At 35.4% G+C, this 13393-nt stretch overlaps 2 protein-coding genes across 2 annotated transcripts in view; both read right to left on the reverse strand.

Annotated features, from left to right (window-relative positions):
* Positions 1 to 9155: 9155 nt before the first annotated feature.
* LOC108911416 (tigger transposable element-derived protein 1-like) lies at positions 9156 to 10223 on the reverse strand. The gene has a single exon (XM_018716351.1). The coding sequence runs from the start codon at positions 10221 to 10223 to the stop codon at positions 9156 to 9158; it is 1068 nt and encodes a 355-aa protein (XP_018571867.1).
* Positions 10224 to 10345: 122 nt separating this feature from the next.
* The window catches only part of LOC108911417, a 6831-nt gene continuing 3783 nt past the window's right edge, over positions 10346 to 13393 (reverse strand). Inside the window, exon 2 of the mRNA XM_023455532.1 lies at positions 10346 to 10386. Coding sequence (XP_023311300.1) covers positions 10346 to 10386 — 41 coding nt within the window. The remainder of the gene's footprint in view (positions 10387 to 13393) is intronic.

Below are 13393 nucleotides of genomic sequence, written 5' to 3' on the forward strand. Positions count from 1 at the left end.
ACACAAAAATTATTTATTAACTCCTTTATCTCACAGATACAGATTCAACAAAACAATAAAATAAGTAAATATAACAAAAATAAATACAGAATCTTTTCGATGAAAATAATAAGTAAAAAACCTCGTTTATCTCAGTGTAGATTCAACAAAATTATAAAATAAGTAGATAAATATAACAAAAATAAAATAAATACAAATTCATCTCGATAAAGATTGAAGAAAGCTAATGCGTTTTATAAGAGAACTCTTTTTTACCCAGAGACTCGGCCAATTTTAATATAGCGTTAGTTTCTTCCCTCCTTAATTGCTTCTCTTCCTCCCATTTTTCCTGGGAAAATTGTTGTTTTCTATCTTCTTTTTCTTCCTCCCTCTTATTTTTTATATAGAGATATTCGTTAAACTTAAGAGTTGTTTTCCTTTTAGAGGAAACTTTGTCGTGATTCGTGTTTAAGGGACCTGCCTCGCTGCCCATATCCACTGATTTATCCATTTCTTCTAATAAGGCACTGCCATTATTATTGTCCTCATCCGTATTTATCATTGTGTCAAAAATTATTTATATGTTGCACTACTATATTATTCCCATTTATCATAATCAGTCCTTCTTCATTATACACAAGTTTCCACGTCTCCATTTTAATAACTAAATAGAAACCGTAGATGATTGTTGTAAAAAAAAACAAAGAACACAAAATAAAAACTGAGGTTATAGAAAACAACCCGCAATCCCACTGAAATTCCAGCTAAAAACCCTGATGGATACGGTTCCTTACCGGTTGAAACATCTGATTACACCGGTGAATTTAGAAACAACTTATTTTTGGTCATTGGTGGTAAATTTTGAAACGCGTCGGTGAGACACCGGTAGAGAGCGGGGGACTCACCGGTGGATTTAGAAAAGTACAGTATGTATGTATTTGCACTTGGCGTTCTCGGGTTATGCCCCCTCGCATCTCGTTCTCCTCCGATCTTTTCCAAAGAATCTCGTGAGACCACGATGCGGACTAGACGAGCTCGGGAATATCTAGTGCGAATGTTTTTCATCGTCGCGTACCATGCTAATTCTATGAATCGTTTAAAATCGAAGTAAATCGGCAAGGCCAGTATTGTATTTTGCAACTGAATGCCTTCTTGAATAATCTCTAGTAGCTCATTGTACTTTCCAGATGACATTCGGAAGTACTGAAAAAACCGCTGTTCGTCCAATAACAATTTTTTGAATAAAGTTTGAAATTCACCCTCTACTTGTCTGCTTCTGTTAATTGGATGAATCCAAAATCTTGCCCGCTTATTTCTTTGGCGCTTTTCTTTCTCTTCAAATAGAAGATTCAATAAAAATACTTCTTCCATAGAACTCATTTTCTTAACTACTAAAGCCGTACTGTAACTATTTAAAGGAGATCGCGAGCAGGATTGTGTGCGATCGCCAAATGCGTCTGATTTTGTAAAAGACCGCGATCAGCTGAGTTCCCTCCGTAACTCTAAACAATTTCACACAATTGCCAATAAATTTTTTTGCGGAAAATAGATAAAAACTATTATTGTTTATTATTATTTAAACCAATGCCATATGTTAAACACGGTAATTTAAGAAAATAGGAATAGGAATAGAAATTAAAATAATATAAAATCAATATTAACAATAGAGCACTCAACACCCGTAAGTCTATATCAGGAATGAAATCTCTGTCTCTAGTTCACATCACATCACATCTAGTTTATTGCTGTTTTGATATTTAATAGCTTTGTTCGCAGTAGCAATCACATACCTAAAGAAATATACTGCGCAAGAGAGACGTCCGACACGTGCAACTTAGGAGGCTGCCATTTTTATGTAATCTCATTGCCAACTCAAAATTTACTACCCTACAATTTTGTGGACGCAAATACAAATGTAAGATATGTATTATCAAATTTGAAATTTTAGTTTAAAACTATTTAAAAACTGAAATCAGAGTGTAAATATGTGTCAACTAAGCAAAAATGAAATTGCTGCAACATTGATATCATTTACAAATAAAACTATAAAATTGTAAAAGTTTTTACAGTCGGTTTGTAAGAAAGCTGTAATGGTAACATAACTACTTTGCGAGGAAACATTAATTTAGCAACTTTGTTGTAAACTTGTCAATAATCATGCTGTAAGATTTAATAAAAATAATACTTGACTTTATTAGGTATAACCAGAGATTAAATTACAAAACTAGTATTACAAAATATACAGAAAAAAAATCTGGTGTGCCCAAAAGGCGAAGTTCAATTGCTCATCAGTAAATAAATACAAGTGAGGTCCTGCTAAGGAAGACTATTAACAATTTTCTTTATTTTAATTAATAGTTAAGTGTTTTGTTCTTGTTCAGTGGTCTGTTGCTGACATGAGGGCGGCTTCGATGATGTTTTTCTAACGGATTGTATATTCGCTTTGCATTGAACGTTGAGTTTTGTTTTGACATCAGTTAGAAAAAATTCCCTCACAATCTGCATTGGCATGAGGTAAAATCAAAACTAGTTTAGCCAAAAATGAAATATTTTTAAACAAAAGTATATTATTGTAGTTTTGAATTCTGCCTAAATGGTTCCAAAATGTAACGGCAATCATTTTTTTCAGTTCATCTACCAATTAACACATTATTAGATTGAAAGAGAGCGTTAAACTGATTAAAGTAATTTAGGATGTATTTAAAAAAATTAAAATAACATTTTGTCTCATATGTAAAAGACTACAATAAAATGTGTTTGATGTAATCTACCGTCTACAATCGCAGTTAAAAATATGCCTTTAATACGTCTTACTGTTCCAGAAATCGACTGACACAATCGTGAAATGGTAGCCATCTAGTTGTGGCCAAGTTTAATAGTTTCTTTGATTGAAACCAAAAAACATCGTTTTGTGTTACCACCTGTATATAAAGCAACTGCTCTTAACAGATCCTCGGGCATTCTGGGTAGCTCCCGACAAGCCTTGCTTGCAACTAATGCAGCACTTTGACAAATGCACGTCAAAACTACAAGAATGTTGGTATCGTCTTGAAGTCTCGTCTTAAAGGAATTATTATCCCCCAACATTACATGAGCACCGTCACTGGTCATTCCAATTGTATTGGTTAACGGAATTTTATGTTCCAGAAAAAATTGTTTAAATTCTTTATATATCGACGACGTCACGACGAAAGGCTTTACGCCTTTGGGTTTTAGATAATTAAATAAAAAATGGTGGTTGAACCTTACTCAATATTTTTTATTATAAAAATAATAATTAAACATAACAAAAAACTTTATTCTTGGAATTTTAAAACATTTTAACATATTTTAATAAAAGAATGTACCGAGTTACTAGTATAACATAAATAAAATGAAAATGTGCTGTGACGTGCTTGGTTGGTATTTTCGTCGTTCGTCACTATGACGCCTGTGCGACGGCGGTTTCCTCGAGCGCCAGATTCTGTTTAAAGTGCAGAAACACCACTACGCGGGCGGCTGCAGTGAAGACAGGTATGTCCAGAGGGTCTAGAGAGAGTTAGACTTCACACAGGAATAAAAGTCACACAATGGGTATATATTTACATTTATTTAGTCCAAAGCTACCTATTTACACTATATTACTCTACCTCTACTGCTAAACGGTGGCAAATGACTATGATTATATACAGGGGGTTACTACGAAGAATGGTAAAATGACGGTGCGGTGTTAAGCGGTGACCTGACGAAAGTAATGCACACAGAATTAGCGGTACTAGCAAAACAAGCGTGAATGTGACGGCGTGCAGATACCAGGGGGCGGGGTGAGGAAGCAACAAAACTAGCAAAAGCTAAGAGCTAAATATATACTACAGGCTTGGCTACTATCTCTAGAAATAAACAGAAATACAAGTAAAGAATAATAAGTTTCCTTGGCACTGGTATGCGGCTGGCAGGCTGAAATAGACAAAAATGATTAGCGCCGACCTGCGTTTCAACTCATAGAGCGGATAGGAGGGGGAAGCAACACCCTATGACCTGAACGCGCAGCGGGGTTAAGTACACCGGATAAGTGCGACAGTGCACCCAACCACGGAGTCGGACAGACGAATCCCTGAAAAGAAATATGATTAGCAACGACCTGCGTTTCGACTCATAGAGCGGATAGGAGGGGGGAGCGACACTCTATGACCCGAACGCGCAGCGGGGCTAAGTACACCGGATAAGTGCGACAGTGCACCCAGCCACGGAGTCGTACGGACGGATATCTGGAAATGCAAAGTATGATTAGTACCAACGGACAGTAGCCAAGACTTTACCTATATTCCCTAAACCTTTAACTTACTTCCTTCCCTCGACACGTCTGCACTGTGGGAACGGTAGATTGGAACTAATTCTGCAGTGCAAATACCTTGCCAGGTCTCTTGTCACCTCAAGAGACTTGCGCGTTGAGTATGCGCGGAACCTAACTTACTACTTTGATGGTCGGATTGGACGGCTTCTGGTGATGACAGGAGATGGAGTGGTCTCTGGCGGCTGCGCGGTTCTGCCAGGCTGGACTTAGCAGAATCTGACCAATTCCTATTGGTGACGTAGGCTGGGCTGGGACGGCTCGACTGGCTGCGACGGCGGCTGGCAGGGAACTGAATTTCCAAATTCAGCTTCTTTCCTAAGTCCCTTGTCTGGGAACGGGCGGCTGCGCAATTCTTCTAGGCTGGACTTGTAAAATTTTACCTATTTCCTGCGGTGACGTCTCGGCTTGCTGGAGTTGTTCTCAGGCTGGACTGGTTGTTTCGGCGGCTCGTGAGGAACTGAATCTCGGACGGCAGCTTGTTTGCTGTATTGGTATGGCGGATCCTGGCGGCTGCGCAGTTTCTTCAGGCTGGACTTGTAAAATTCTTACTCATTCCTTACTGGTGACGTAGGTCTTACTGGAACGGCTGACGGCTGGACTGGTCTCTACGATGCCTCGTGGTGAACTAAAACGCTGACGGCGGCTTACTTCCTAGGTCCTGGTGACGTTTCGGTAGCGGCTGCGTAGTTCTCCTAAGCGGGACTTGTAAAATTCTTACTCAGGCGGTGACGTATCGCTGGCTAGACGGCAGGCTGGAGATCGGCACGACTGGTCTCGGCACTGGCTGGTGGACGACTGCCTTCCGCGGTGTCGCGGCGTGGATTTTTCGGCTATAGGCATGGTGCTACGCGGTGACGGACGGCGTTTGAAATGCCAAAAAATAATGCCGGTGCGGTAAATTATATTTATTAATAGAATTTAATGAAAAGAAAACAAATGTGGGGTGTCGAAAAATGACTTTGTTACAGTGCAAACATTTTTTACTTGTATACCTATAGTTTATAAAAATTTAAATAAAACGCTTTATTAGATATTGTATTTTTTTAGATTCATCCAGTTGGTAATTGATCTATTCTACAGTGTCTTCTATGTCACTTTGTGGGAGAATATCGGGTTCTTTACTGTCTGCCTTAAGTGCGAAATACTCAGCATGGTATTGAGGTTTTATTATAAATTGGTGACAGAGATTTATAAGATCATTCAATTTTTTTTATTAATGCCTAACTCGGAGTTATATGCTCGACGAATATCAGCCCATTGAATTTCATGTGCCAATTGCATGTCATATTGTGTAAAAATAACACACTGTCACTGTTTTTAGAAAATTTAACTCTAACAATGTCATTTATTTTAAAGTCTTGGCCTTGCACGGTTACGATTTTTTTGGGGATCGCAAGAGACTTCCAGTCTAAAATATCTCCGTAATGAACAGGAATTACTTCATAGGGCTTGGGACGGCGCCTTGCGTTTCTAATTATAGTGGTCCATTCAGAGAACGCTTGAATGCTCATATATGAAACGTATTTTTCTGTAACTGCATGTACATTATCAACTGGCATGTAGGTATGTCCAGCGACTAAATATGTGATTGTTAACTCCTCCACTGATTTGGAATGTTTTAAAAAATGCTGGAGCATCGGCAGAACAAATTTGTTTTTATTCTGACCTGGGCAGTTATCACAGAAAAGTGACACTAATTTATACTTTCCGTCATTATCCAGCTTAGTGAGGTAAGAATATAGATTTGAGCATATTTCATTAACGCTCCGCTTGCCATCCTTTTCGCCCCAAATATAACAAAATCCGTTTTTTGACTTGGTCTCATACACGGTAAAATTATAAACCGCGAATTTTCTACTAAATCCATATACCATATCCGGCCCATGGGGAGTGGTAAGAACCTTTTGTAAGTCAAAGGAAACTAAAATGAAACCATCATCGTATGATCTATTTTGTTCGGTTGTTATTAACCTTACTGCAATGTTGTGTTCAGCAAAGAACAGTGAAAGTTTTATTTCAGCTTTAAGATTTTTTTCATTAAATAGTTCTTTTTCAGTTTGCTTTTTATCCAATATGGCAATGGACTCTGTTGTTTTCTTTAGTTGCACTTTTTTTATTTTGCAAAGTATGCATGTACTTGTCTAAATCAGCCTTACCGCCAGTTATTTGTAAATTTAGGCCACATGCAGTACACATAATACTTGAATTTATGCCTTCATTTAGCCACCCACTGTATTTTTCATCTTCCAACCAATTCTTTTCAGATTTCCTTGGAAGCCGTACTTGGGTCTTTTTCGTAGGAAAGGGAGTCAAGCTTTCGTTTTCTGAAGCGCTGTCAATTTCTAATGATGACATCGAAATATAATAGTATATTACGTAATAAGTGTTGTAAAAAGCATTTTACGCACGAATGGAAAATTCTATGAGTGCGTAATTGCATTACACCACGTATTACGTACTATACTTTACCTACGACCACTACTTTAAATACTTAAAAACATACCGTCTGCGATCAATGCAAGATTCCTATTACGTCGTACGGTAAAAAAATCGCACAGCTTGGTAAAAAAATCGTAGTTTTCCTAGTAACCGCCTAGCAACGGTCAATACAGTATTGTATTGGCCGTTGCTAGGCAGTTGCTAGGAAAACTGTGCGTTTTTTTTACCGTACGTAATAGAAATCTCACATTGATCACAGACAGTGTGTTTTTAAGTACTTACAGTAGTGGTCGTAGGTAAAATATATATGATAACAATATGCCCTACTTACATAATCTTTATATTACTATTTTATAGTACTTACTGTAAGGAGTGGGCTGAAGAAGATATAATTTCAACCAAAATTGTTGATTAAAAAATATAATATCTACTAAAGGTTTGTTTGATGGTGAGGGGTGTTGGTTGTTGGTTCGCTATTGCGAATTGCAATGTAACCAGCTGGTTATTACGAAAATGTCAATGTCAAATGTTAAATTGTCAAATATCATTTTTCATTCTGCAGTCTACACTAAATAGTTTCCTACACTACAGTGTACAGTACAATGGACTACGTCTACGTGCATTCCCCTCGATTTTGCTATCCGGTCTATTCTATTTATGAGTCTCATTATTATTTTTAGGAAAATTTAAAACTCAGGAAAGAGCGGAAAATTCTTCACATTTCGTTGATTTAAAAAAATTTAATTTTCTTCATAGGGGTCAATTTCGGGTCAAAATTCTTCATTGTGAAGAGAAATCTTCACATCTGGCAACACTGCTCTGACTCTCTACCCGTCTACCCCGTGGCACGCCGAGATTTAAGGACGTGGAGTGGGGGGCCCGCCAGGCGATGTCGCGTGCGCAGCCTCCCTTCTCAGGCTGAACCGCGCCACATGACCGGCGGCTAAACATAGGAATCTGATCGTGCTATTGCGCATGTGCATCATGTGCACCTATAACAGCGCCAAGTTTAAATTTTGCAACCAAATATAAAAGATAGAACCAATTCGTTTTAATTATTAATGCAAGCATAGTGTTATGTAAGGGTTGTGTACAGATTTTGAGAATTTCACGTTAATAATTGCTTTATTAAACTACATACAAAACAAAACGTATTCTACTAACTAGTGACGTGCGTGACTGCATTGTCACCCTTGTTATCGTCGCACTGCCTCTCGGCCGCCGCTGCCCCGTTGTATCTCATCCACCCTCTAGGAAGGGAAGCCTAGACAGGCCCGTACTCGTGTATTTGCCGCAACACTAAGGCATATTTTATTTTTACGAATTATATAAAAGATTCACGGAATTATATTTGTGTCATGTTAAGATTGTATAAAATATTAGATTATAATTTTTTCGCCAATACCAATAATTCTCAAAATAGTATTTAAATCTTAATTTATGCATGGTGCCGGTGAGAAGTAAATAAACAATTTTATTATACAAGTCAGTATTTAGGATATGAAAATTTGAAAACATTGTATAAAATTCGGGGATAGTGCAAACAGTAAAGTTAGGTAAACACTAATTCTAATTTTATTACAAAAATTATATTTTTAAATATGAACTACAATAATTAATACGATCTTCAATCATATGTAGGTTATTATAAATAATTTATAATTAAAAATAAAATTATTATAAATAAAAATGATCATTGCAAGTAACATTAGAAACAACCTCTGAACCTGTAAGTGTTTCCTTGATTATTTGTTGCTCATATGGATTTCGTTTTTTGTTATTGCTTGCTTTGTTAGTGCTTTTTCTTTTTTTAGTAGAATAAAATTATTTGTTATATTCTTGTTTAAGGGTTCTTGTTTCCTGCTTGTATCTTTGACAATTAAGAAATTATAATTTCTAATGATCATTACACTATTCATATTATTGGATTTCTCTAATATGAATAGCAATTGTTCCTACGAATGGTGGTCAGTTTTTATTTTGGAGATTATTGCTAATAAATTGGGTTCTATATCATTTATGATTTTTTCTTTGGAATGCTTCAATGGCAAACATAAGGTAGAATCTCTAGCCAGCATGTTTAACTCATTTTCATCTTTAATTTTATTTTTTTGCTTAATAAGTCCCATCTGAATACTTTTCAAGGCAAATGTAATGTATATGCCTAGGGGAGAGTGGTACACAATGAAACGATTTTTCGAATATTTTGTATAACTTCCGATGTTATTATTTAAAGAACGAAAACATTTTTTATTTTCAAAAAATGTTGGTAAAAAACTAAAATAAACTAAATCAACTCAAATAAGGAACAAAAACATTTTTCTTTTCAAAAAATACCAATCGGTAAAAAAGTAAAAAACTAAAATATTTATTTTTAATAAAAAGTAATAACAAAAGATTTTAATTAGCATACAATCATGTTACCAAAATCAACTCCGAATTTAAAGTATGACGAAAGCCTTTTATTATTTGTTTGTATCGGACTCGGCAACAGGATTACAAAATCTGATTTCAGTGCCATATGAATGTCCGGAACATTCGGGAAATAGAATGAATTTGAAACTTTTGCACTTAGCGTCATGGGTACGGCGGGGTGGGTGAGGAGCCACGAATCTATTGCATCATTGTAAAAGTTCTTAAAAGAGTAAAATACTGCTTTGTCTAAAGGCTGCAACTTGTTACTCATATGTGACGGGAGAGTTAAGATAATGATTCCATTGTTTTTTGCCTTTTCCGCTATCTCCAAGGACACATGTGATTCGTGGTTATCATATATTAATAGGCATGGCCTTTCTTTTGTCACACCAGTATGTTTAATAAAGTGGTCTAACACCTCAACAAACAGTTCGGCTGTCATCCACCCACTTGGATTTGCTAGTCCTAATGTGCCTGGGGGCGCGCCATTTAACATATGAGGGACAAACTTCTTTCGGGGAAAAATAATTATCGGCGGTAGAAAAGTTCCGTTTGCTCTAATTATAGCACAAGTAGTGGCTAGTAATCCTCTTTCGGCACTTGTGCACTGGTTCAACTGTTTCACCCCTTTTTGTGTAACTACTTTATGTGGACGCTGTACAGTCGTAGTAGCAGTTTCGTCCAAATTATAAATTTGAATTTCCTGAACAACTTCTGGGTTATCTTCATATATTTTCTGAAGCTGTAGGAAAAACCTTTCGACATTAGGTTTTGTAAAAGAAGTAAGCCTGGATAAAGAGCAAGCTTCTGGCTTTCTAATACTTAAGGACCTAGTTCTTTTAATAAAAGCTCTTAGCCAATCCTTACTCGCACACTTATTCCTTCTCCAGGTATCTGGCATATTAATATTGTTTCTGACCGCCATTTCATATGCCAGCTCTCTTACTTTTTGAGTATTTAACCCAAATTCCATTTTGCTACAGGTCTTTATATATTCAGATAAAGATCTTTCCTGCTCGGTGCTAAATATTAATCTAACAGCATAATTCGGCTCCATCCTTTAGTACATAACGCCTTAATGTGACAAAATTTACATCAAACATATCTGCAGCAATGCGAAGGGAAGTCCCATTTGTTTTGACCTCTTGGACTGCTGCGGTCATTTGATCGCCTGTAAATTTAGCTCTTGTTCGCTCCTTCTTCTTCCTTACCATGGTTACCTACAACCAAAAATTCTACGGCCAGAAAGACACAAGGTGGTACACAATGAAACATGTTTCATTGTGTACCACCACCCCATGTTTCAATGTGTACCACTACGCATTTTTTTTTAATTGGATGTAAATCTAAGACAAGAACATTTTTGGACAAAATATTTTATAGGTTAAGAAATGCATACCCTTATTCATAACAAATATAAACGGATACTAAAACTGCTTAATTGTAAATAACATACCTTTTTATAGTGGCTTCTTTTTTTTTACTTTAAGACAAAAAACACAAATTTGGTCATGAAATGTGCACTCTTGCGAATATCAAATGCAACTAACGGGTGGCTGATGCAACATCATAAGACTCATCCGCGACAGCGCTAGTGGCGTTGTAGCGGCAAATTCAAATTGACAAATTGCAATGTTTCATTGTGTACCACCCTCCCCTACATATAATATTTTTAATATTGAAATATAAGCACGTACATTCAAATGTGTGTATGCATACAACACAATATACACACTTTAAATTGCAGCAAGGATTATCATGCATCCTTGTTACGTAATGATCTTTGTTATTAGGTTTCTTAATAAGAAATTGATTTGTATTTTCTAATATTATATCACCTTTTAATGTTAGAGGAAGTCGGTGTTCCATATTTATTTGCTAAGAATGTTTAGTTGTCTTACCCTTTCTTAACTTAATCAATATATCTATGATTTTATCTCATCAACTTTTGCACCAAATATAAGGACTTATCCAGACGTTTGACTTTCTTTCCTTCAAGGTATGTATATTTTAGGTTTTTATGCATGTTTTCAATATGCATGTTTGTGGAAATACCACACTGTTTTCTGTAGCAATAAGCCCAAGTTTTGGTACAATTACTGTAGTGAACAATTAAATAAAGGCCTATTTCTTTTGTACTTCATCTTGATTAAGAAGTAAACTAATTAAAGCAGCATATTCTTCTTCAAATTGTATACAATCCAATTTCTTTGCAGATATTTCAGAGTCTTATATACCCATTTCCTTTTTTCGACACCTTTAACTTTAGATAGATTGTTTTGCCAGGCACGGTCAACGTGCCATGAACAAAACAATCTATTTATGGGCAAGCCCATAACCAAACACCAAGCATTAAAGTATGTATTTGTAATATCCAGTCATAAATGTTTTTGGGTTTTCCCTTCCCACTTTCCTTTTAATATGCGTAAAAAATAATTTACTGGACATACATGCTACAGGGAAACCTTCTCCAAACTCATCAATTCAAATCAAAAGTTGGTTCAAAATCATAAACATTTAAGACATGTGTTTGGTAAAAACTTTGGTTGGTGGTCAACCTGGAAAAAGAATTGAATTTAAAATCAGGAGACGATATAGGCCCTGGCCCATATTGGGACCCACAAAAGGCCCATATTACCAGCATTGCATGTCATTCAACAATAGATACCTATTATTTGTAGAGTTTAAGTGAATCAAAATATTTTCTGAACAAAACAAACTTTGATCTTTATACAAAATATCTAGGTGAATATACAAACATACCTAATCACTAAAAATCGTATAAAACATAATAACAACTTACCTTCAGATAATATTTAGAATTCCAGTAACACATTCACCACCACCTGTTTCTAACAATATAAGAAATCAACTGCACACTGTCGGTAAAACAGTTCGCTACTAGGTAGCTGTCTTTTAAAGTATTAAGTATTCAGTGATGCCGCTAGATGTTCTAATAGGAATAGCCATGGAGCCCATATTAAGTACATGGTCCATATTCGGACCTTCTCCTCTACCTTTTTTTGTTATAATATTATTACGGTGGATTTCCTCGCTTATTTTATTATCTCTAAAATTATCCAAAATCGTACAAAGCAATGAGTTTATCAATAAAATATTTGTAATTAAAATATATAATTCAAATACATAATTATTACTTAATTAAATATAATTGTTTAAGTGTTGGTGTTACTTTTAGCATTTTTTATTTTTGAATGCAAATTCATTTGTTGCACAAAAAAAGAATGGCACTAATTCTTACTTTTCTGTCGATACACCCAAAAGCAACTTTGATGCAATGATATCCTTTTCACTTTTGGAAATTCTCAAGTGTTCTATATCATTATTATGGCCGTAATGTGTTTTGTAATACGGAACTTCACATTTGTCACCTTTCTACAATACAATAATTTGGCTAGTACAGTAACGGTTTAACTTTTAACTGCCTTGACTCTTAGGAACCCTTTTTCTCTCAGAAATTGGCTCTGGAGCTTTGCATAAAAATGTAAAATGTGATAAGTAAGTACTGAAAAATTGATGTAATGTGATAGTAGTAGTAATAGTACAGTAGTGAAATGTATAATAAAATCTTAATAAACATAAACTAAAAAGCAATTCCTGAAAATCTTACAAGATCTAATACAATTTAGATATATTTTTATAATTTCGGCATTATTAATTATTTTAAATCCCGCCAGTTTCTCAAATTCTATATTGTTTACCTTTTCTTCATTAGAGACAACCAGTTTTGAAATTCTGAAAATAGAATGTCTCCATATAAATTATATACAGGGTGGTCCGTAAGTAATGGTCCATAGAGACATACTAGATTTTTTACTTCAAAATATTACGATTAACAAAAAAGATACAGGGTGTCAAAGTTGGAAATTAAAAATTGAATTTTCATAATAATTATAATATTTTTGAGTGTATGAACGTGAAAATTTAGGGGTAGATGTTTTTGTATACGAGAAATCATAATTTGTTATCTATTTCGATGTATCTTCTAGAGGGCGCCACATACGCCGTGTTTATGACGTAAATACGAGCATAATTTTTTTATCCACAACGTTAACGCTTCTTTTTTTAAAAAATCTTAAACCTACATTATTTTCGTGAAAAAATGGTATACTTGTCATTAGCTCTAGAAATTGTCCGTTTTCAAGAAAAACGCATTTCAACAATCTGCTGCATGTTTCATTACAGGAAATTTTATCGTAGTGTGCG

This window comes from Anoplophora glabripennis, unplaced genomic scaffold, assembly GCF_000390285.2.
Source record: "Anoplophora glabripennis isolate ALB-LARVAE unplaced genomic scaffold, Agla_2.0 scaffold755, whole genome shotgun sequence".
Lineage (NCBI taxonomy): Eukaryota > Metazoa > Arthropoda > Insecta > Coleoptera > Cerambycidae > Anoplophora > Anoplophora glabripennis.